The 23,595-nt window shown below is 42.6% G+C and overlaps 1 protein-coding gene across 11 annotated transcripts in view; it reads left to right on the top strand.

Moving 5' to 3' along the window:
- TRPM3 (transient receptor potential cation channel subfamily M member 3) overlaps nt 1-23,595 on the top strand; it is a 714,607-nt gene that overhangs the window by 658,618 nt on the left and 32,394 nt on the right. For all 11 annotated transcript variants that reach the window (XM_056523079.1, XM_056523077.1, XM_056523078.1 and 8 more), the window contains 3 exons: nt 3,071-3,221; nt 4,572-4,771; nt 18,567-18,699. In XM_056523079.1, coding sequence (XP_056379054.1) covers nt 3,071-3,221; nt 4,572-4,771; nt 18,567-18,699 — 484 coding nt within the window. The remainder of the gene's footprint in view (nt 1-3,070; nt 3,222-4,571; nt 4,772-18,566; nt 18,700-23,595) is intronic.

Raw genomic sequence — 23,595 nt, 5'->3', positions numbered from 1 at the left:
CTGGTCTGATGAGTCTCAATTCCAGCTGCAACATACAGATCGCAGGGTCAAAAGTTGTCATAAACAAAATGAAAGTATGGATCCACCCTGTTTAGTATCAACAGTTCAGGCTGGTGGTGTAATCGTGTGTGGGACATTTTTCGGCACACTATGGTCCCTTGTTTAAACCCAACAGCCTACCTGAGCATTGTTGCTGACCATGTCCATCTCTTCATGACCACAGTGCACCCATCTTCTAATGGCTACTTCCACCAGGATAATCCACCATGTCAGAAAGATCACATCATCTCAGGTTCTTGAACATGACAATGAGTCCATTGTATGCCAGAGGCCTCCACAGTCACCAATTCTCAATCCAATAGAAAACCTTTGGGATTTGTTGGAAAGAGAGATTTGCATCATGGATGTGTAGCTGACAAATCTGCAGCAACTGCATAATGTCATTATGTCCATATGGAACAAAAGCTCTAAAGAATTTTTCTAGCAGTTCTGAAGGCAAAATGGGGTCCAACCAGGTACTACCAAGGTTTACCAAATAAAGTGGCCAGTGAGTGTAGTTTGTGCTTTGTAGAACCAGATTGGAGGCACAGAAGAGTTGAGCAATCATGTGGATGAGGAACAGGAGGGCAGAACAGTTGGGAATTGAAAGGCGGGTATATATAAGCAGTATACTTGAGAAAAGTAACGTGCTCTATGCAACTGTAAAGCTGGCCATACGGACTATAAAGATGGCATTGTGTAGCTTTGTATCCTGTCCATAGTTTGCTTTCTTATGAACTGATCCAGTGGCACAAGAGTTTTAACAATGCTGTTATCTTGTTTTTAGACCAGAAACCAAAACCCCTAAATACATCATACCGTTAAATACATGATATCATTCTATAAAATAAATGGTTCCACAGACAGCAACTTAATTGAAATGCTTCTATGGAATAACATGCTCGACTTTCTCTGTAGTATACAATAGCTGATAAGTACTGGAAAGATTCTTTTTAATAGAAGTAATTTACTAATCTGTATAACTTTCTAGCACCATCTGATAAAAATAAATAAATAAATAAATTATTTCCACCAGAGCAACTCCTAGTGCAAGTAGGGAAAATGTGAATGTGATGAAAGGAAGTCACATCTAATTTTTCTGTGTGTCCTCAAAGCCTCTAGATAAACTTTAAACTATAGTTTACATTAGCCTATGGATTGCTTACACAAAGCAATCTATAAATGGATGTTAAAGGGTCTGTATCGACTTACTCCTTGGTTTCCCTGTTTTGCTAGTAAAAACATGCTGCGGAATGTACATTTTGCAGTTTCTTAACATGCTAGTCTGGTGGTGACCCACAGTGTATGGCGGGACCACGGGGTGTAGCCATTTAGGTGGTGGGGCCAGATGGTATTAACCCCTGGGGCAAGATGTTGTAAACCCCTAGTGTTCGTGACGCCAGTATGTGGTTGTATGGTGTAGGGCACTGCCGACAACCAACCCAGAAATGGCATATATTAAATGAGTCCAAAGCAGATTTTGATGCAACTGAAACTTTACTGAAGAAGACAGTATAATGTTTCTTACAGATAGCCAACTTCCACAGAGGTGACTGGGACACAGGGAACCTCTCAGGCTTGCTTGGACTTGTAGTGGTAATAATGATGATGCAGGCCACTGTGCTACTGTTATGACTTTGGTAGGGACAGTAGAGACTTGACTTGTAGACATAGAAGACTTACAGATTAGTTGTGGCTGCAGACTTGTAGGCTTTGGCCTAGCTGTTCTGGTCTGAACTTGTTCAGGACGTGTGCTTGCTTACTGTCCAGGACCTAAAGAGAAAGAGAACTAGTGTGGAGACTACAGCCCTTTATATAACAGGTGGGTGGACTAAAGCCCATTGGTAGCTGGTTGCCTGTGGTTACCTGTGCCTCTGGAACTCTGGGTCAGGTGATCACACGTCACATGACCATATCACATGACCTTAGGAATGTCCTATATAGTTTAAATATCCTAATAACCTTTACACATAGTTTATATTCACTGTACAATACTAAATGTACATAAGTAAAATACAATAATAATGACCTGCAGGAGAGCCCTGTGGACTTGAGGAACTCTACCTGTCGGGACACGACACTAGCCTATGTACTGGAAGCACACATTAGGCTCACACTCTCTTTAAAAGTGATACTTCAAAGAGATTGTCTAGAATTTGAAAGATTTAATAGGAGCCCTGGGCATCTGTTAGAGGTGAAAATGTCACCTATCCAAAAGGACTTTGTGATACAGGTTTGTGTGTGCCTAGCAAGCAAGCCACTATGCCTGGCCAAGATATTTATATACAAAACCAAAGCACCAATCTAAATCTATGACCCTAGTAAAAGAAAGCCTCACTATGTATTGGCTTTAGGTCACTATAGGTAAAGTATATTAGCACCCTAGTCATAACACATGCCTGTTGGAGAATGGTGGAAGGGGAAAGAGGAAGAATTCTGATAGGAAGTAAATTCGAAAATATATCTTATATTTTCTTATAAACCATTAAAGCCACAGACTGCTTTAAATAAAAATCCTCACTGACCTATAGAGTGGCAGTTTGCACTATTGAATAGATAGTATAGCACAGAGCGTTTTACTTTTTTACCTCCGGAAATGCATCCAGGTTCAAATATCTTTCACTCCGGACTGACAAATTGTACATGCTTGTGGCAATTGAGAAATATGGCAATGTATTCTTTCATGCTAGATCAGGTGCGTGTAAGCAGGGATATTTATTGACATGGGGATGGAAACATATTGGTGTCTGCTGGAGAAATCCCATTTATTTTAGTTTGTCCCATGAGATGTCTCTCATGGTGCATACTGATTTTGTTCATATAAGTCACTGCCTCTCACACATCCCATTCAGGAGGTGGCCATCTATTGTGTCATATCAGAGTCTGAGCGGTAAATAAATGTGACTAGTGCATGAATACAGCATGTAAGCCTTGCTACAAGTTTGGGACTTCATTCCCCAGAAAATTTTCTTACGCCTGATTGGACAAGACACTATAAATCTAAGACCGACTTTGTTATAATTTCTTTTAGCTCCCTGTGGATATAATGAGACTAGAGAAGATGGGAAAATAGTTCAGCTCCCTCCATGCAAGACGGGAGCATGGATCGTCCCTGCGATCATGGCTTGTTACCTCTTAGTGGCAAATATTCTTCTAGTAAACCTTCTCATAGCAGTATTCAAGTAAGTCAGCAATCCTATTATTATTATATTATTATACACTGTACTTTAAAGGAGAACTGCTGTTCTGAATAAATAGATTCCAGCCTTCCACCAGTAAAACCTACATGAAATGTGTAAATGTAGCTTTTTACATTGCTTTGATTGTGTTAAAAACTTAATACAGAATTACACTTGCTCAATTTTTCCAGAGAACACTGGAGTCCATATATTTGTTACACAAAAGATATATATTTAGATTTATTTATATTTTAATACAAATGGTATTAAACAGACTTCTTTTTTGCAACAGTTAAATCGTTTACTTTTCCAATGTTTAGATTTTGCCACATGAACAGTAGACCCAAAAATATCTAATTATTAAATGGAAGAAGTTTTTTCTCACATTATAGGTGGGCTTTCATGTGTTTTTTTTTTCCTGAGCAGAAGCTTCTTTCTGGCATCACAGATTGTGGAGGGCTGCATTGATGGTTCACCATCTAGAAGTTTCTCTGATTACTTAGTTGGGTTGGCAGTAAGCTCTAGAAAGAGTCCTAGTTGCTCCAAACTTCTTCCGTTAAAGAATTATGAAAGCCATTGCGCAGTGCAGTAGACATATTTTGTACTCTTCTCCAGATCTGTACCTCCACACAATCCTGTCTCTGTGCTCTTCAGGCAGGTATTTCCCCCTCATGGCTTGGTTTTGCTCTAATATACATTATCAGCTTGTATAAATATACATATACCATATGTCCAATCAACTGAATTTACCATAGGTGACTCCAACCAAGGTGTAGAAAGATCTAAAGCCCCAGCGTTCAGAACATTTTGTTCCGAATACTGTGTGCGGGCTGCAGGGGTTGTGAAGTTGCGGCCACACCCCTCAGGATCTCATGACATGACCCTTTAATGCAAGTCTATGGGAAGGGGCTTGGCAGCTGCCACGCCCCCTCCCATAGACTTGCATTGAGGGGGCATTATGTGATGTCACGAGGGGCGTGGACCCCACAGCCCACACCCAGCATCCGGAACAAAATGTTCTGAACACGGGGGCAGTGGAGTACCCCTTTAAAGATGATCAAGAGCTAAATTTCAAGTGTCATAGCAAGGGGTCTAAATACTTATGTCCATGCAGAATTTTAGTTTTTACTTTTTAATTCATTAGCAAAAATTTCTAAAATTCTGTATTCACTTTGTACTTTTGGGATATTGAGTTCAGAATAATGGGGAAAAACTTGATTACATACATAAGTTTCAATGAAACGTTACTCATGATCCCAAAAATCTGATATGCCCTAAGTACTCATTGCATGTGCATCACATTTCTTGTGGTTACTATAAACTTACAAATGTGCCTCTTGTATTTCTTTCCAGTAACACATTCTTTGAAGTCAAGTCCATCTCTAACCAGGTTTGGAAATTCCAGCGATACCAGCTGATAATGACATTTCATGAAAGGCCCGTCTTGCCACCTCCTTTAATTATTTTTAGCCATTTTAGTATGATTTGCAAACACCTTTGTTGTCGCTGGAGGAAACATGAAAGTGACCAAGATGAAAGAGACTATGGACTAAGTAAGGCTTGCACTGTATATTACATACAAACATTAACTGTTCACATAATATTCAAAGATGTGGATTGGAAGACTAAAGTCTTAAAATAATGGGGAAATGCTTAGCAATAGATAACAATTATTAAAGGTGTATTCTCATCCTATAAAGCAATGGCACATTGCTAGGGTATGGCCTCTCTTTTTGAAAGGGGGAAGTGTAACCTATGGGAACCCCAAAGGTCTTCAGAAAGAAGCAGCCCCTGCAATGAGTTCTGCTGCAGTCCTAGTTTTTACTCCTGCACAGCAGTTTTTTTCATCCACCTGGAGGTGCGGGGAACTTCAGCTGCCTCTGTTCACTTTAACCCCTTCATGACCCAGGGGTTTTCCGTTTTTGCACTTTCGTTTTTTAACCTTACCTTTAAAAAACCATAACTCTTTCAATTTTGCACCTAAAAATCCATGATCCATGATCTATGATGGCTTATTTTTTGTGCCACCAATTCTACTTTTTAATGACATCAGTCATTTTACCCAAAATCTACGTCAAAACGGGAAAAAAAATTAATTGGGCGACAAAATTGAAGAAAAAACACAATTTTGTAATTTTGGGGGCTTCCATTTCTACGCAGTAAATTTTTCGGTAAAAATGACACCTTCTATTTATTCTCTAGGTCCATATGGTTAAAATGATACCCTACTTATATAGGTTTGATTTTGTCGTACTTCTGGAAAAAATCATAACTACATGCAGGAAAATGTATACGTTTAAAATTGTCATCTTCTGACCCCTATAACTTTTTTTTCCTGCGTATGGGGCTGTTTGAGGGATAATATTTTGGGTCATGATCTGAAGTTTTTATCGGTACCATTTTTGTAATGATCGGTCTTTTTGATCGCTTATTATTCATTTTTTCATGATATAAAAAGTGTCCAAATATATGCCATTTTGGACTTTTTTTTGCGCATACGCCATTGAACGTGCAGTTTAATTAACTATATATTTTTATAATTCGGACATTTCCTCACGTGGCTATACCACATATGTTTATTTTTAACTTTTATTAGGGAAGGGGTTAAATGATCTTAATTCACTTTTTTTTTTCACTTTTTTTTTGCAGTGTTATAGCTCCCATAGGGGGCTATAACACTGCACACACTGATCTTTTACATTGATCACTGGTTTCTCATGGGAAACCAGTGATCAATGATTCTGCCGCTTGACTGCTCATGCCTGGATCTCAGGCACTGAACAGTCATTCGGCAATCGGACAGCAAGGAGGCAGGTAGGGACCCTCCGGCTGTCCTGTAAGCTGTTCGGGATGCCGCAGTTTTGCCGCGGCGATACCGAACAGCTCCCTGAGCTAACTGGCATTAGTTTACTTTCACTTTAGATGTGGTGTTCAACTTTGAACGCCGCGTCTAAAGGGTTAATAGCGCGCGGCACCGCGATCACTGCCGCGCTATTAGTCATGGGTCCAGGCCGTTGCTAGGTGCCAGGCCCGATCCGCCGTGGCCCCGCATTATAGAATGGGAGCTGACCCATGACGTACATGTATGTCATTGGGTCGGGAAAGGGTTAATGGAGCTGTGCTGCAATTGACAATAAAGGGGACAAAAAACTGTAAGGGACAGGTAGTGTTGTAGCTCCCTCATTCTCAGAATTGGTGGCAGCCCAGAGGTCAGAGCCTCATGTGTAATAAAGTGAAGGCATATCACTTTACGAGATAATAAAATTCATTCAAATTAGGTAGGGCACAGCATTAAAGTGTACCTGTGATTAGCAAAAACCTTTCATATAATGTAGATAATAACAATATGTGTATATTTGTAATATACATTGGTTAAAAGTTTTTATATTTTTGTCCCCACAGCTATTGTCTGTGTTTCTCTGTGAGGAGACCAAATACAGGAAGTGAGTGGACAAGCAGGGCTCTGTACAGTGAGGACAAGCAGGGCTCTGTGCAGTGAGGACAAGCAGAGCTCTGTACACAGAGGACAAGCATGGCTCTGTGCAGTGAGGACAAGCAGGGCTCTGTGCAGTGAGGACAAGCAGGGCTGTGTGCAGTAAGGATAAGCAGGGCTCTGTGCACTGAGGACAAGCAGGGCTCTCTGCAGTGAGGACAAGCAGGGCTCTGTGCAGTGAGGACAAGCAGGGCTCTGTGCACTGAGGACAAGAAGGGCTCTGTACACTGAGGACAAGCAGGGCTCTGTACACTGAGGACAAGCAGGGCTCTGTACACTGAGGACAAGCAGGGCTCTGTGCACTGAGGACAAGCAGGGGTCTGTACATTTAGGGCAAGCAGGGCTCTGTGCATTGAGGACAAGCAGGAGTCTGTACACTGAGGACAAGCAGGGCTCTGTGCATTGAGGACAAGCAGGGCTCTGTGCAGTGAGGACAAGCAGGGCTCTGTGCACTGAGGACAAGCAGGGCTCTGTACACTGAGGACAAGCAGGGCTCTGTGCACTGAGGACAAGCAGGGCTCTGTACACTGAGGACAAGCAGGGGTCTGTACACTTAGGACAAGTAGGGCTCTGTGCATTGAGGACAAGCAAGGCTCTGTGCAGTGAGGCTCTGTGACACACCCCCAGCTCACACAGCAGAATAATTGACAAGCTAGGAGCCTGCACAGAGCCCTGCTTGTCCCGTTCACACTTCCTATATTTGGTCTCCTCACAGAGACACACAGATTGTAGCTACAGGGACAGCATTTTTCCATCCAAAAATATACACATGTTTTAACCAATGTATATTACAAATATACATATAATGTTATTATCTACATCAAATAAAAAGTATTTGTTAATGACAGGTACACTTTAAGCAATGTTCATAAGTCCCATAGAAAATGAATTGGAGCACTGGCTGTGCATGCATATTTCGCTTAATTCATGAAGGAGACATTGGACTTCAATTTTTTGGATCAGTGGGGGCCCCAGTGATCAGACTATACTACAATTTGATAGGTATCCCCAATAGGGATATAATAACCTCTGATGTGTGGATAATCCTTTTAAAGAATTCCCTTTTATGTTCCTGTAGAAATATTCTTTCCTCTAGACTTAGTGGATGTCCCTATGTTATATCTCCTATTCTTGTTATAAAAAAAATAATTAGGCAGACTGTGCCCTAATATTTCATATGTTTATATGCAGTTTAGAAGATTTTCTTGCATTGTTTTAAAGTTAGATACCTTCTTAATGTAGCATGTGATGGGACATGACCCAATTAAAGGGGTACTCCAGTGGAAAAAATTTATTATTTTTTAACGCTGCTGGATGTGGATCCACTGACCTGTGTAGCTGATGACACGGGCCGTATCGGGGAGCGGAGTCTAAGGTGCCGCTGGTCTTCACCAGAGCCCACAGCAAGGCAGGATAGGATTGCTGCGGCTGGTGACACCCAGGTCGCTACCCTCGATACGACTTGACCACATAGGTAGCTGGGCAAGGCAAAGTACAGTTGGATGAGGCAGAGACGAAGTTTGACTAGCAGAAGGTCAAGGCAGGTGGAAATGTGCGTAGTCAATAACATAGCGGATGGGTCAGAGCACGGGCTAGGCAAACAGACAAATGGTATGCTTAATCTCAGGAAAATGGCACTGAAGATCCGGCAGGGAAGAGTGGGAGGTGCAGGGACTTAAAGAATAATGTCAGGTGTACTGGCCCATTAAATTTCAGAGCTCTGGCGCGTGAGCCCTAGGAGACGGGGACACGCGCGCCGGAGCTGAGAGGCAGAGGAAGAGGCAGCAGAGGACCGTGGTAAGTGACAGGATGGGATTTGCATGCGGGTACATCCCGCGATGTGAATCTCAGCCCCGCCTGCAGCAGGGGAGAGCAGGACAATGCGCTCACGGCCAGCGCATGTGGCTGGAGCACAGTGTGTAACAGTACCCCCACCTTTGGTCTCCCCCTCCTTTTGCGGTTCAGAAATTTACTGAGAAGGTCACGGTCCAGGATATTTTCTTCTGGCTCCCAAGATCTCTCCTCCGGACCGAATCCTTCCCAATCCACAAGAAAAAAGTGTTTTCCTCTGATAAATTTGGAGTCCAAAATCTGTTTAACAACATAAACATCAGAGGTGTAGAAGAGTAGGTGAGATGTCTTTTTAGAAAAGCGGTTGTGGATGACAGGTTTCAAGAAGGAGACATGGAAGGAATTCAGGATCTGGAGAGAGGAACGGCAGATGGAGAGAGTAGGCCACAGGATTTAAACATCACTTGATTTTATAGGGACGAAGATAGAGAGGGCCCAGTTTATAACTGGGTACTTTGAAGCAGATATATACCAGAATTTGTTACCAGGAGAACGTCTTTTCTTGTCCACTTGAGACTTCATACGAGACGTAGCATGCAAAAGAGAGGAAGATGTCTTCTGCCAGATAGTGGAAAAGTTCTGCACTTGCTCATCAACCACAGGAACTCCGGAAGAAGAGTATAAGGGAAGAGGAGGACGAATATGAAGTCCATAAACTATGAAGAAAGGCAAAGTTCCAGTAGATTCAGAATCCTTATGGTTGTATGAGAACTCTGCCCAAGGAAGTAAATCAACCCAGTCATCTTGATGAGCAGAAATGAAATTACGAAGATAGTCTCCTAAGAGCTGATTCACCCTCTCAACCTGCCAATGAATTGAGGGTGGTAGGCTGAGGAGAAATCCATCTTGACTTGGAGACGTGAGCAGAGGGCCTGCTAGAACTTAGAGACAAACTAGACTCCACGATTGGATGCAATATTAGAAGGCAAACCATGTAAATGGAAGATGTGGCAAAGGAACAGTTGGAAGTTCAGGCAGTGGCACGAAATGAGCCATTTTAGAAAATCGGTCCACTACCCCCCAGACGACAATATTGCCTCTGGAAGACGGAAGGTCAGTAATGAAGTCCATAGCAATATCGGTCCATGGGAGCTCTGGAAGAGGCAAAGGCTGTAGAAGACCTGCAGGTTTAGTATGGGTGGTCTTATCCCGGGCACAGACCGAACAGGAACCGACAAAATCAACAGCATCCTGTTTTAAACAAGGCCACCAATATTGTCTGGAGATGAGCTGTAGGGACTTACAAGTTCCAGAATGACCAGCCAGAAGAGAGCAATGGCCCCATTTCAAGACTCAGAGTCTTAAACGGGGAGATATGTAAGTCTTTCCTGGAGGCAGGTGCTGAAGATTTGCTGGCACTGCAGAGATGAGGCGCTCAGGAGGAATAATATGCTGAGGAGGAGATTCTTTGTCATGCACATCTTAAAACCTGGAAAGAGCATCAGCTCGTAAATTATTCTCTGCAGCACAGAAGTGGATGTAGAAGTCAAATCTGGAGAAGAACAGGGACCATCGGGCCTACCGTCGGTTGAGTCGATGGGCTGTATGAAGATAGAGCAAGTTCCTGTGGTCGGAATATATAGTTACAGGATGTACAGAACCTTCCAAGAGATGACTCCATTCTTCCAAGGCCAGCTTGATAGCAAAGAGTTCACGGTCTCCTATAGTATAGTTTTTCTCTGCGGGAGAGAAGGTTTAAGAGAAAAAAACACAGGTTACAATTCTTCTCTTAGAGTACTTTTATGTTAGGACAGCACCTGCTCCAACAGAAGAAGCATCCACCTCCAAAAGAAAAGGCTTGCCAGAGTCGGGTCTAGAAAGGATCGGAGCCAAAGCAAAGGCGGTCTTTAACTGTTTAAAAGCATCTTCAGCCTCTGGAGTCCAAACCTTGGGATTAGAAGTCTTCTTGGTGAGAGAGACAATGGGAGCCACCAAGGTGGAGTAAGGAGGAAGACATTGCCGATAGTAATTGGCAAAACCAAGAAAGCGCTGAATAGCTTTTGAGCTGGTAGGTCGTGGCCATTCCAATACAGCAGACAACTTGTTTATATCCATCTGTAGAACTTGACTAGTAACGATGTAACCCAGAAGAGGAAGACTGGATTTTTTAAAAACACAATTCTCCAGTTTAGCGTAAAGATGGTTTTCTCGGAGACATTGTAAAACCTGGCGCATGTGGGAACGATGAGTATAAACATTGGGTGAGTAGATGAGAATAGCATCCAAAATGACCACGACACAAGTGTATAAGAGGTCACGAAAGATATCATTAACAAACTTCTGGAAGAGTGCTGGAGCGTTATAGAGTCCAAACGGCATCACAAGATACTCAAAATGTCCATTTCGAGTAAATGCAGTCTTCCATTCGTCACCTTCTCTTATGCGAATCAAGTTATAGGCACCTCGAAGGTCTAGTTTGGAGATCTTTTCTCTCTACCAAGAAGAATCTGGCTCCGACAGGGGAGGATGACATCCTGATAAAGCCTTTTTGAAGATTTTCTTGAATATATTTAGACATGGCCTGTGTTTTGGGAATAGACAGAGGAAAATTCTTCCCTGAGGAGGAGTGGTCCCGGGTAATAAGTCAGTAGGACAATCATAGGGACGATGAGGTGGCAATACTTCAGCTTGCTTCTCACTGAAGACATCAGCGAGTCTAGAAGATACGAAGGCAAAACGGGCAGAGGAGTAGAAGTTGGAGACACCAACTTAGATGGAAATTATCTGCACTGGCGCAGTAGAGACATAAATTCTCAGCTCTTCGGCGAGTTCTTTCCTGCAGAGTCAGGCGAGACCGATCCACCTGCATAGCCTCCACTGCGGGAGGCAACGTAGAAGATTGCTGTGGTTGCTGGATCCCATGGATTGCAAGATGAAAAACAACATGGGTTTACTTCAGGGAGATCATGTCAAACAAATCTTATAGATTTTTTTGACTGGTTGACTAAAATAATAGATGGCGGAGGGGCAGTAGATATCACATATCTAGATTTTAGTAAGGCTTTTGACTCTGCCCCACATAGAAGACTTATCAATAAACTACAGTCATTGAGCTTGGACTCCCATATTGTTGAGTGGATTAGACAGTGGCTGAGTAACAGACAACAGAGGGTTGTAGTCAATGGAGAATATTCAGAGCAAAGTCTTGTCACCAGTGGGGTACCTCAGGGATCTGTACTGGGACCAATTTTGTTTAATATCTTCATTAATGATATCGCAAAAGGTCTGTCTTTTTGCTGATGACACAAAGATATGTAACAGGGTTAATGTTCCTGGAGGGATATGCCAAATGGAAAAGGATTGAGGAAAACTAGAATTTAATGTGGATAAGTGCAAGATAATGCACCTGGGGCGTAAAAGCCATCAGGCAGAATATAGAATATTTGACACATTCCTGACCTCAGTAACTGAGGAAAGGGATTTAGGAGTAATTATTTCAGAAGACTTAAAGGTAGGAAGACAATGTAATAGTGCAGCAGGAAACGCTAGCAGACTGCTTGGATGTATAGGGAGAGGTATAAGCAGTAGAAAGAGAGAAGTGCTCATGCCACTGTACAGAACACTGGTGAGACCTCACTAGGAGTATTGTGCGCAGTACTGGAGGCCATATCTCCAAAAGGATATAGATACTCTAGAGAGAGTTCAAAGAAGAGCTACTAAACTAGTACATGGATTGCAGGACAAAACTTACCAGGAAAGGTTAAAGGACCTTAACATGTATAGCTTGGAAGAAAGAAGAGACAGAGGGGATATGATAGCGACTTTTAACCCCTTAAGGACTGGGGGGTTTCCGTTTTTGCACTTTCGTTTTTTGCTCCTTGCCATTAAAAAATCATAACTCTTTCAATTCTGCACCTAAAAATCCATATGATTGCTTATTTTTTGCGCCACCAATTCTACTTTGTAACGACGTCAGTCATTTTGCCCAAAAATCTACAGTGAAACGGAAAAAAAAATAATTGTGAGACAAAGTTGAAAAAAAAAACGCAGTTTTGTAACTTTTGGGGGCTTCCGTTTCTACATAGTACATTTTTCGATGAAAATGACACCTTATCTTTATTCTGTAGGTTCATACGATTAAAATGATACCCTACTTATAAAGGTTTGATTTTGTCGTACTTCTGGAAAAAATCATAACTACATGCAGGAAAATTTATACGTTTAAAATTGTCATCTTCTGACCCCTATATTTTTGTGGCGGTATGAGGGCTCATTTTTTGCGCCGTGATCTGAAGTTTTTAACGGTACCATTTTTGCATTGATAGGACTTATTGATCGCTTTTTATTAATTTTTTCATGATCTAAAAAGTGACCAAAAATGCACTATTTTGGACTTGGAATTTTTTTGCGCGTACGCCATTGACCGTGCGGTTTAATTAACAATATATTTTTATAATTCGGACATTTCCGCATGCGGCGATACCATATATGCTTATTTTTATTTTTATTTACACTGTTACAAATTTTTAATAGGGGAGGGGTTAAATGATCTTTATTCACTTTATTTTTTCACTTTTTTTTTGCAGTGTTATGGCTCCCATAGGGACCTATAACACTGCACACACTGATCTATTACATTGATCACTGGTTTCTCATAGGAAACCAGTGAGCGATGATTCTGCCGCTTGACTGCTCATGCCTGGATCTCAGGCATTGAGCAGTCATTCGGCGCTCGGACAGCGAGGAGGCAGGTAGGGACCCTCTGGCTGTCCTGTAAGCTGTTCGGGATGCCGCGATTTTGCCACGGCTATTCTGAACAGCCCATTGAGCTAACCGGCACTTTTTACTTTCACTTTTAGCCGCGTGGCTCAGCTTTGAGCGCGTGGCTAAAGGGTTAATAGCATGCAGCACCGCGATCAGTGCCGGCGCGCTATTAGCGGCGGGTCCCGGCTTCACTATGACGCCGGGCCCGCCATGATATGATGCGGGATCACCGTGGGACCAGCGTTATATCACGGGAGCGGGACCAAGGACGTACTCATACATCCTTGGTCCTTAAGAGGTTAAATACATAAAGGGAATCAACACGGTAAAGGAGGAGAGCATATTTAATATAAGAAAAAGTACCACAAGAGGACATAGTTTTAAATTAGAGGGGCAAAGGTTTAAAAGTAATGTCAGGAAGTATTACTTTACTGAGAGAGTAGTGGATGCATGGAATAGTCTTCCTGCAGAAGTGGTCGCTGCAAATACAGTGAAGGAGTTTAAACATGCATGGGATAAGCATAAGGCTATCCTTCATATAAGATAGGGCCAGGGACTATTCATAGTATTCAGATTATTGGGCAGACTAGATGGGTCAAATGGTTCTTATCTGCTGACACATTCTATGTTTCTAAGACTGGTGCCAGGCGAGGAAAGTGCTGAGGTCGTGCAGACTCCCTTTCTTGTCGTTGTTCCTCACATCGCTCAGAGAAACCGAGATCAATCCGGGAGGCCCCCTGTATAAGATCATTTAAGGTAGATGGCAATTCCCGGGCAGCAAGGACATCCTTAATATGGCTAGAAAGTCTTCTTTTGAAAGTGGCGCAAAGAGCTTCACTATTCCAGGATAACTCTGAAGCCAGGGTATAAAATCGGATAGCGTGCTCGCCCATGGAGGAGTTACCCTGAGAAAGGCTCAGCAAAGCCGTTTCAGCGGGAAGACGCTCGTGCAGGTTCTTCGAAAACACTTCGGAATTCAGTCCGGACAGTCTGAAGACTGGCTGTAATAGGGTCACTATGATCCCATAACAGAGTTGCATAGACCAGAGCCCTTCCAGTTAACAAACTGACGACAAAGGCCACCTTCGCTCGTTCCATAGGTAACTGTTCTGCCATAAGCTCTATGTGCATGGAGCACTGTGTCACAAATCCACGGCAGGACTTGGGATCCCCTTCATACTTCTCGGGAAGAGACAAACAGAGCTTGGATCCCGTGGTGACTGCAGGAGGGGAAGCATTAGCAGAGCAGGAGGAGGCTGCTGAGGTTGTTGCTGGGCAGTCAGGAATTGCTGCATCATGGTGGACAACTGCTTTAACTGTTGCACCTGCTGAGCCGACTGCTGCGACTGGAGAGCCACTATAGCGGCGAGATCCAGATTCTCGGGCAGAGGTACCCCAGCAGGATCCATGGCCGCATCTTGCTGTGACGCTGCTGGATGTAGATCCACTGACCTGTGTGGCTGATGGCATGGGCCGTATCGGGGAGCGGAGTCTAAGGTGCCACTGGGCTTCACCAGAGCCCGCCGCAAGGCAGTATTGGATTGCTGCGGCAGGCGACACCCAGGTCGCTACCCCCGATACGACTCGACCACACAGGTAGCTAAGCAAAGTACAGTAGGATGAGGCAGAGACAAAGTTGGACTAGCAGAAGGTCAAGGCAGGCGGCAAAGGTGCGTAGTCAATAATGTAGGGGATGGGTCAGAACACGGGCTAGGCAAACAGACAAAAGATATGCTTAATCTCAGGAAAATGGCACTGAAAATCCAGCAAGGAAGAGTGGGAGGTGCAGGGACTTATAGAATAGTGTCAGGTGTTGCACATAATTATGGGCGTACTGGCCCTTTAAATTTCAGAGCTCCGGCACACGCACGCCCTAGAAGGGGACACGCGTGCCGGAGCTGAGAGGAAGAGGCAGCAGAGGACCGTGGTAAGTGACGGGCTGGGATTCGCATGCGGGCGCATCCCGCGATGCGAATCGCAGCCCCGCAGGCAGCAGGGGAGAGCGGGACAATGCGCTCACGGCGAGTGCATGTGGCCAGAGCACAGTGTGTAACAGTTATATAGATTTGTAAATTACTTTTATAAAGTGCTCTCTGCTAACACCTCTGTCCATGTCAGGAACTGTCCAAAGCAGGAGAGGTTTGCTATGGGGATTTGCTTGTACTCTGGACAGTTCCTAACATGGATAGAGGTGTCAGCAGAGAGCACTTTGGTTAGACAGAAAAGAACAACTTAGCTTCCTCTGTAGTATACAGCAGCTGATAAGTACTGGAAGGATTAAGATTTTTTAAATCTGTTTAACTTTCTGGAGCCAATTCATATGACATTTTTTTTCCACTGGAGTATCCCTTTAAGTAATCACAGGTACATGAGGGTACAGTGTGGGCCCAAAGCCATACAGCACCGATCTGTTATGTGCAATTGCCCTAATTAAACATATTATTTTACCTATGGTTAAATAGCTACTGTAACAGCTTTATAGGCTTTGATTCATGTTGGCTTCAGGTAGAACAGTGTGTACCAGTGTGTTCTTTTGTTTTTTAAATGAACTGGTGCCAGAAAGTTAAACAGATTTGTAAATTGCTTCTATTTAAAAATCTTAATCCTTTCAGATTGAGGAAATTATATTCTTTTTGAATTTCTTTTTTGTCTTGACAACAGTGCTCTCTGCTGACACCTTTGTCCATGTCAGGAACTGTCGAGAGCAGCATAGGTTTGCTATGGGGATTTTCTCCTGCTCTGGACAGTTCCTGATACGGGCATCAGATGTCAGCAGAGAGCACTGTTGACAAGACAAAAATAAATTCAAAAAGAAAATAATTTTCTCTGTAGCATACAGCTGCTAATAAGTACTGAAAGGGTTAAGGTTGTTTAACCCCTTAACGACGCAGGACATATATTTACGTCCTGCGCCGGCTCCCGCGATATGAAGCGGGATCGCGCCGCAATCCCGCATCATATCGCGTGGGTCCCGGCGCTAATCAACGGCCGGGACCCGCGGCTAATACCACACATCGCCGATCGCGGCGATATGCGGTATTAACCCTTTAGAAGCGGCGGTCAAAGCTGACCGCCGCTTCTAAAGTGAAACTGAAAGTATCCGGGCTGCTCAGTCGGGCTGTTCGGGACCGCCGCGGTGAAATCGCGGCGTCCCGAACAGCTGATCGGACACCGGGAGGGCTCTTACCTGCCTCCTCGGTGTCCGATCGACGAATGACTGCTCCGTGCCTGAGATCCAGGCAGGAGCAGTCAAGCGCCGATAATGCTGATCACAGGCGTGTTAATACACGCCTGTGATCAGAATGAGAGATCAGTGTGTGCAGTGTTATAGGTCCCTATGGGACCTATAACACTGCAAAAAAAAAGTAAAAAAAAAAGTGTTAATAAAGGTCATTTAAACCCTTCCCTAATAAAAGTTTGAATCACCCCCCTTTTCCCATAAGAAAAATAAAACCGTGTAAAAAAAAATAAAAATAAACATATGTGGTATCGCCGCGTGCGTAAATGTCCGAACTATAAAAATATATCATTAATTAAGCTGTACGGTCAATGGCGTACGCGCAAAAAAATTCCAAAGTCCAAAAAAGCGTATTTTGGTAACTTTTTATAACATTAAAAAATGAATAAAAAGTGATCAAAAAGTCATATCAAAACAAAAATCATACCAATAAAAACTTCAGATCACGGCGCAAAAAATGAGTCCTCATACCGCCCCGTACGTGGAAAAATAGAAAAGTTATAGGGGTCAGAAGATGACATTTTTAAACGTATAAATTTTCCTGCATGTAGTTATGATTTTTTCCAGAAGTGCGACAAAATCAAACCTATATAAGTAGGGTATCATTTTAACTGTATGGACCTACAGAATAATGATAAGGTGTAATTTTTACCGAAATATGCACTGCGTAGAAACGGAAGCCCCCAAAAGTTACAAAATGGTGTTTTTTTTTCGATTTTGTCGCACAATGATTTTTTTTTCCGTTTCGCCGTGCATTTTTGGGTAAAATGACTAATGTCACTGCAAAGTAGAATTGGCGACGCAAAAAATAAGCCATAATATGGATTTTTAGGTGGAAAATTGAAAGGGTTATGATTTTTTAAAGGTAAGGAGGAAAAAACGAAAGTGCAAAAACGGAAAAACCCTGAGTCCTTAAGGGGTTAATAGAAGTAATGTACAAATCTGTTTAACTTTCTGGCACCAGTTGATTTAAAAAGAAATGTTTTCCACCGGAGTACTCCTTTAATGCTCCATTGGACATCAATATTATTACTGATTGTATAATAAACCAGATGCCTAATAAAAGAAGCTTTAAAGTGGAGACAAAATATATTTAATTATTTTGTCCTTAGACATCAGTAAATAAATAACATCCAGACACAGTGTATCCTTTTTATGTAATTTGTATTGACTCTAAATGCCAGGTGTCACACATGGCACACCAAGAGAACTATCGCTCAGATAATTGTCATTCTGACCTTGCCTTTACTCTGTACTGAGAGACAGACATGAGGTGTTTATCGCCAGGCTATGTATTTAATGGATAGGGGATAAGAGGTCTGATTGCGGGGGTCCCCAGCCGCAGCACCCCCGTTCATCAGCTACACGGAGTAAAGAATGCTTCGTGGCTAATGATGGGTGATACAGGGGCCGGAGTATCGTCACTGCACCACCCCCTCATGGCATTACGCTCCGCCCCCTCAATGCAAGCCTATGGGAGAGGGCGTAGCGGCCATCACACACCCTCCCATAGGCTTGCATTGAGGGGGCGGAGCGTAATGCCACGAGGGGGCAGGGCCATGATGTCACGATACTCCGGCCCCTGTATCATCCGTCATCAGCCATGGAGCGTTCTTTGCTCCATTCAGCTGGTGAACGGGGGTGCTGCAGGAGAAATCTCGGGGGTCCCCAGCTACTACACCCCCGCAATCAGACATCTTATCCCCTATCCTTTGGATAGAGTACCCCTTTAATAAAGAGTCAGTATAGGGAATCTGTCATCAGCGTTTCCTGCACTCACCTGCTGGTATAGGCTTGTAGTGCGGTGACACGGATGACAATTGTCTTAACCATTTCCCGATCCATGGCTCCTTTCCTCCGTGGTCCTCCATGGTTGTTTTCTCAAGCCCTGAGTGCACATATTCTCATAGCAAACGCCCTCCTTATGGATAACCCCTCCCCTATGAAATCTCTCTGCTCGCAAGAGTCTTGTTTGACTGAATCATACATTCACAACTAAACTCTATACCAAAAGGATTTCAAGAATCCCCAATAAGCATTGCCTGTATTCTCTCCTCAACAGAACTGTTTATAACAGATGACGAACTTAAGAAAGTTCATGATTTTGAAGAACAGTGCATAGAGGAATATTTTAGAGAAAAAGATGATCGATTTAACTCTTCTAATGATGAAAGAATTCGAGTCACTGCAGAAAGGTGAGATATTCTATTTAATGAATTTGTCATTTTCTGATAATGCTATTTGTGTATGGGTTTACAAATAGCAATTTGCACTGCAATATGACCAACAATTTGTTGCACTGATTCCGAACATGGCATACATTTTTTAACAAAAATGTTAAAAATTTATTGGTCAGGTATAACTCACATGGAAATTGTCTCAAATCAGGTTGCATAAAAGTATATAAAGTATCCCGTGTGGAGAAAAAGTGGTGCAGTATCCTATATCAACCAACCATATTGCTTTTTTTCATTTTTAACCCCTCAGTACTCAAGGTTTTTTCCGTTTTTGCACTTTTGTTTTTTCCTCCTCACCTTTTAAAAATCCTAACCCTTTCAATTTTGAGGGCTCAATTTTTTGTGCCACTATCTGAAGTTTTTATCGGTACCATTTTTGTTTTGATCGGACTTTTTGATCACTTTTTATTCATTTTTTTATGGTATAAAAAGTGACCAAAAATAGTCTGTTTTGTACTTTGGAATTTTTTTACGTATATGTCATTGACCATGCGGCTTAATTAATAATATATTTTTATAATTCGGACATTTACGCATGCGGCGGTACCATGTATGTTTATATAAATTTTTTACACAGTTTTTTTTTTCATGGGGAAAAGTGTGTGGGGGGGGGGGGATTCAAACTTTTATTAAACTTTTTTTTTTCACTTTTTTTTTTTTTGCAATGTTATAGCCCCCATAGGGGACTATAACATGCAGTACATTGATTGCATACACTCATCAGTGCTATCCATAGCATTGCATTGATCAGTGTTTTCAGTAGTCGATTGCTCAAGCCTGGATCTCAGTCTTGGAGCAATCAATCGCCGATCTGATGCCGAGGAGGAATGTAGGGACCCTTCTCGTGTGTCCTCAGCTGATCGTTGGTCCTGATCAGCCCGACTGAGCTGCCGCGTTGTGTTTTTTTACATTTAAGATGCGGCGACCAACTTTGATCGCCGCGTCTAAGGGTTAATACCAGGCATCACTGTGATCGGTGATGTCTGGTATTAGCCATGGGTCCCGGCTATCGTTAGCTGCAAGGACCGACCCGATATGACGAGGGGTCACCGCGTGGCATACAGTTACTCCCTGCGTCCTAAAGAGGTTAAAAAGATTTCTGAAAAATAAATTATTTCATTATATAATAAATCTCTAAATTATTAGAGATGAGCGGATTTATGAAAAATTCGATTCAGCCGATTTGCAGAATTTTCCGAAAAAATCGGTCCGAATTTATTTGCGGCAAATATGTATTAAAAATGGCTATTTTTGGCCTACAGAGAGCCTCAATAGGGATGTAGAACACTTTGCTATACTGTAACACACATAGGGTGTGTGCTGGGTTAGTGAAATAATACTGTTATTCAGTATGACATGCAGATTAGAGGCGTCACTTTTAGAATCGCTGTCGCAGAGTGGCACAATGACAGAGCCTGGAGGTGGCATCAGTATGAGAAGACCATATAGTGGCTGAATGACACAACGTGGAAGTGGCGGCAGCATGAGGAGACCATATAGTGCCTGAATGACACAGTGTGGAAGTGGTGGCAGCATGAGGAGACCATACAGTGGCTGAATGACACAGCATGGAGGTGATGGCAGCAGGAGGAGACCATATAGTGGCTGAATGACACAGCGTGGCGGTGGCGGCAGCATGAAGAGACCATATAGTGGCTGAATGACCTAGCCTGGAGGTGGCAACAGCCTGACGAGACCATAGGGCCTCAAAATTGAAAAGATTAAAGATATGTTTTAACATTTAAATTGAAGATTTCAAATAGATGAACCTAAAAAGTTATATTTAATGTGCCAGCAGCATGAGGAGACCACATGGCGGTACAGTGACACAGCCTGGAGGTGGTGGAAGCATGAGGAGACCATATAGTGGCTGAATGACACAGCCTGTAGTTTGCAGAATACAATGACCGTGACAACGATAAAGATGCAGGTGCGGTGAGGCGCTCTCCTCGGGGTTAATGATCATCCACTTAGGACTAAGTGGATGATCAATCACCCCGAGGAGAGTGCCTCACCACACCTGCATTTTTATCATTGTCACGGCCATTGTATTCTGCAATCCTCAAGACCGTCAATGAGGCCACCAGGACGGGTTGGTGCATGCAGCACTCTCGGAGTTCCCACCACGGCTTTCTGCCACAATTGCTACATGGTGTTGTGCTCAAAGTACAACACCTAAAGGTGAGCAAGATTATACATTTGCTGCCAGGCAGATGGTTACTAGGAGGAATGGCACATTGCTGCGCTTTGTATTTATTTTTCCTCTTTTCATATTCTGCATATACAGCCTGTAGTTGGCGGCAGAATGACGAGACCATATAGTGGCTGAATGATACAGTCTGGAGTTGGCGGCAGCATGAGTAGACCGTATAGTGGCTGAATGACACAGCCTGGAGTAGGCGGCAGCATGAGGAGACCATATAGTGGCTGAATGACACAGCCTGGAGTTCTTGGCAGCAAGAGCAGACCATATAGTGGCTGAATGACGCAGTGTGGAGGTGGCGGCAGCATGAGGAGACCATATAGTAGCTAAATGACCCAGCCTGGAGGTGGCGGCAACATGAGGAGACCATATATTGGCTGAATGACCCAGCCTGGAGGTGGCAACAGCCTGACGAGACCATAGGACCTCACAATTGAAGAGATTAAAGAACGTTTTTAACATTTAAATTGAAGATTTCAAATAGATGAACCTGAAAAGTTTAATTTAATGTGCCAGCAGCATGAGGAGACCACATGGCGGTACAGTGACACAGCCTGGAGGTGGTGAAAGCATGAGGAGACCATATAGTTGCAGAATGAGACAGCCTGGAGGTGGCAGCAGCATGAGCAGAACATATGGTGGCAGAATGAGACAGCCTGGAGCTGGAATCAGCATGAGGAAAACATATGGTGGCAGAATGACACAGCCTGGAGGTGACATCAGCAGCATCAGGAGTCCTGAAAGTGACCCGGTGAAATAGTGGGGTGGTGGGTGGCAATACCAGTACCCTTGACAAAGGTGGGTGAAAAAAGGAGAACTTGGCATCAGATGTGTTGCATCAGGCAGGTGGCAGGATCAGAATAGTAGCTGAGGCAGGTAGGCAGAACCTTTTGTAAAAGTTTTAGTGTGCACAAGTAAGTATTGAGGATATGCATTATGTAAAACTTAACTTTTAGAGGGGTACTCCAGGAAAAAAACTTTTTTCTTCATATCAACTGGCTCCAAAAAGTTAAACAGATTTGTAAATTACTTCTATTAAAAAATCTTAATCCTTCCAATAATTATCAGCTGCTGAAGTTGAGTTGTTCTTTTCTGTCTGGCAACAGTGCTCTCTGCTGACATCTCTGCTTGTCTTGGGACCTGCACAGAGTAGAAGAGGTTTGCTATGGAGATTTGCTTCTACTCTGCACAGTTCCCGAGACAGGTCTCAACAGAGAGCACTTAGACAGAAAAGAACAACTCAACTTCAGTAGCTCATAACTGAAAGGATTAAGATTTTTTAATAGAAGTAATTTACAAATCTACAATGAATAAAGAAGTGGTGAAGGGAGGCACATAACAAAAACACGTGTGTAGGTATAAGGGTGGAAGTAGCGTGAACGAACAAAAATAGGGGTCCACGTCTCAAAGGTAAAAAACAAAACAGTCCAACCAATGTAATAAATAATAGTCTAGTGGTGGTACCAGGATCCAAGAAATAGAAACAAATATACGGTAAACAAGAGAAAAGATCCAGCAACTCACCGCCGAGATGACCAAGCAAGTAGAGGCACAGCGAGGAAGCAGGTGGAAAGATGGATGTAACGGGAGGCTCAGAGGTGACTAACCGGTTTGTTTCGTACAGGTGTACTTCATCTGGCCTCTATTCACGTCATTGCAAACCGTATTTTTATTGGATCAGCTGGTGCCCACGTGATCACAAGAAAAAAAGCAAAACAAACGTGAATTTAGTGAAAAATAATCAAATGATATCATAAATAGTTAAAATAGAGTCACAAGATACTTGCAGTAATACTTCATATTTCTTATTCAATGAAGGGAGATAGATCCACTTTATCATTTAAACCTGCTGGACCTTGCGCTTCCAGTCTTAATATCCACAGAGATGTGAGGTGAACTTCAGAGATGATGGGAATATCGGCGCTGACCAAGGAGAGGACAATAGAGCCAGGTGTGTAGCGAACAGATTTAATCCAATGCGACGCGTTTCACCGCACTTGCACGGTTTCATCAGGCATAACAAACACTTCTCAGGGAGGGATTTATATACACGCAGGTATTAACCCCTACCTGACAAAGTAAATTTTCACAAAAAGTGTATATATATACTCATAAACTACATTTAAATACTTAAAATAATTAAAATAAGCATATATACTCATAAAATGCATCAAGGAAATATAATAATGAATAAATAATTAGTAAAACAAAAAATGAAGCCAAGAATTATAATAAAGAAGGAATAATGGAAAATAGGGAAAGGACCAGGCACACATAATGCGTGGGACATAAAACATACACATACATAAAATATATATGCATATATACACATATGCGCACACACCCGCATGTGTGCCAACCCTACTGTATATGGTCAAGATATGATAATTAACAGACGTATATACACACATGTATACATACACATACATATACATACACATGTACATAGACATATGCGCGCAAAGACGTATATGCACATGAATGCACCCACATGTATACATATTGAAACAAAAATAAAATTAAAATTAAAACAGAAATAATATTACTAATAATAATAATGATAATAATAACAATTGATAGAAGATCAGAAAAATAAAAAACTTTTTTACATAAATATATACTTATGAGAGTATAACACATGAAACAAAATA

This window comes from Hyla sarda, chromosome 1 (genome assembly GCF_029499605.1).
Source record: "Hyla sarda isolate aHylSar1 chromosome 1, aHylSar1.hap1, whole genome shotgun sequence".
Lineage (NCBI taxonomy): Eukaryota > Metazoa > Chordata > Amphibia > Anura > Hylidae > Hyla > Hyla sarda.
This window is presented reverse-complemented; position numbering and strand designations above follow the sequence as displayed.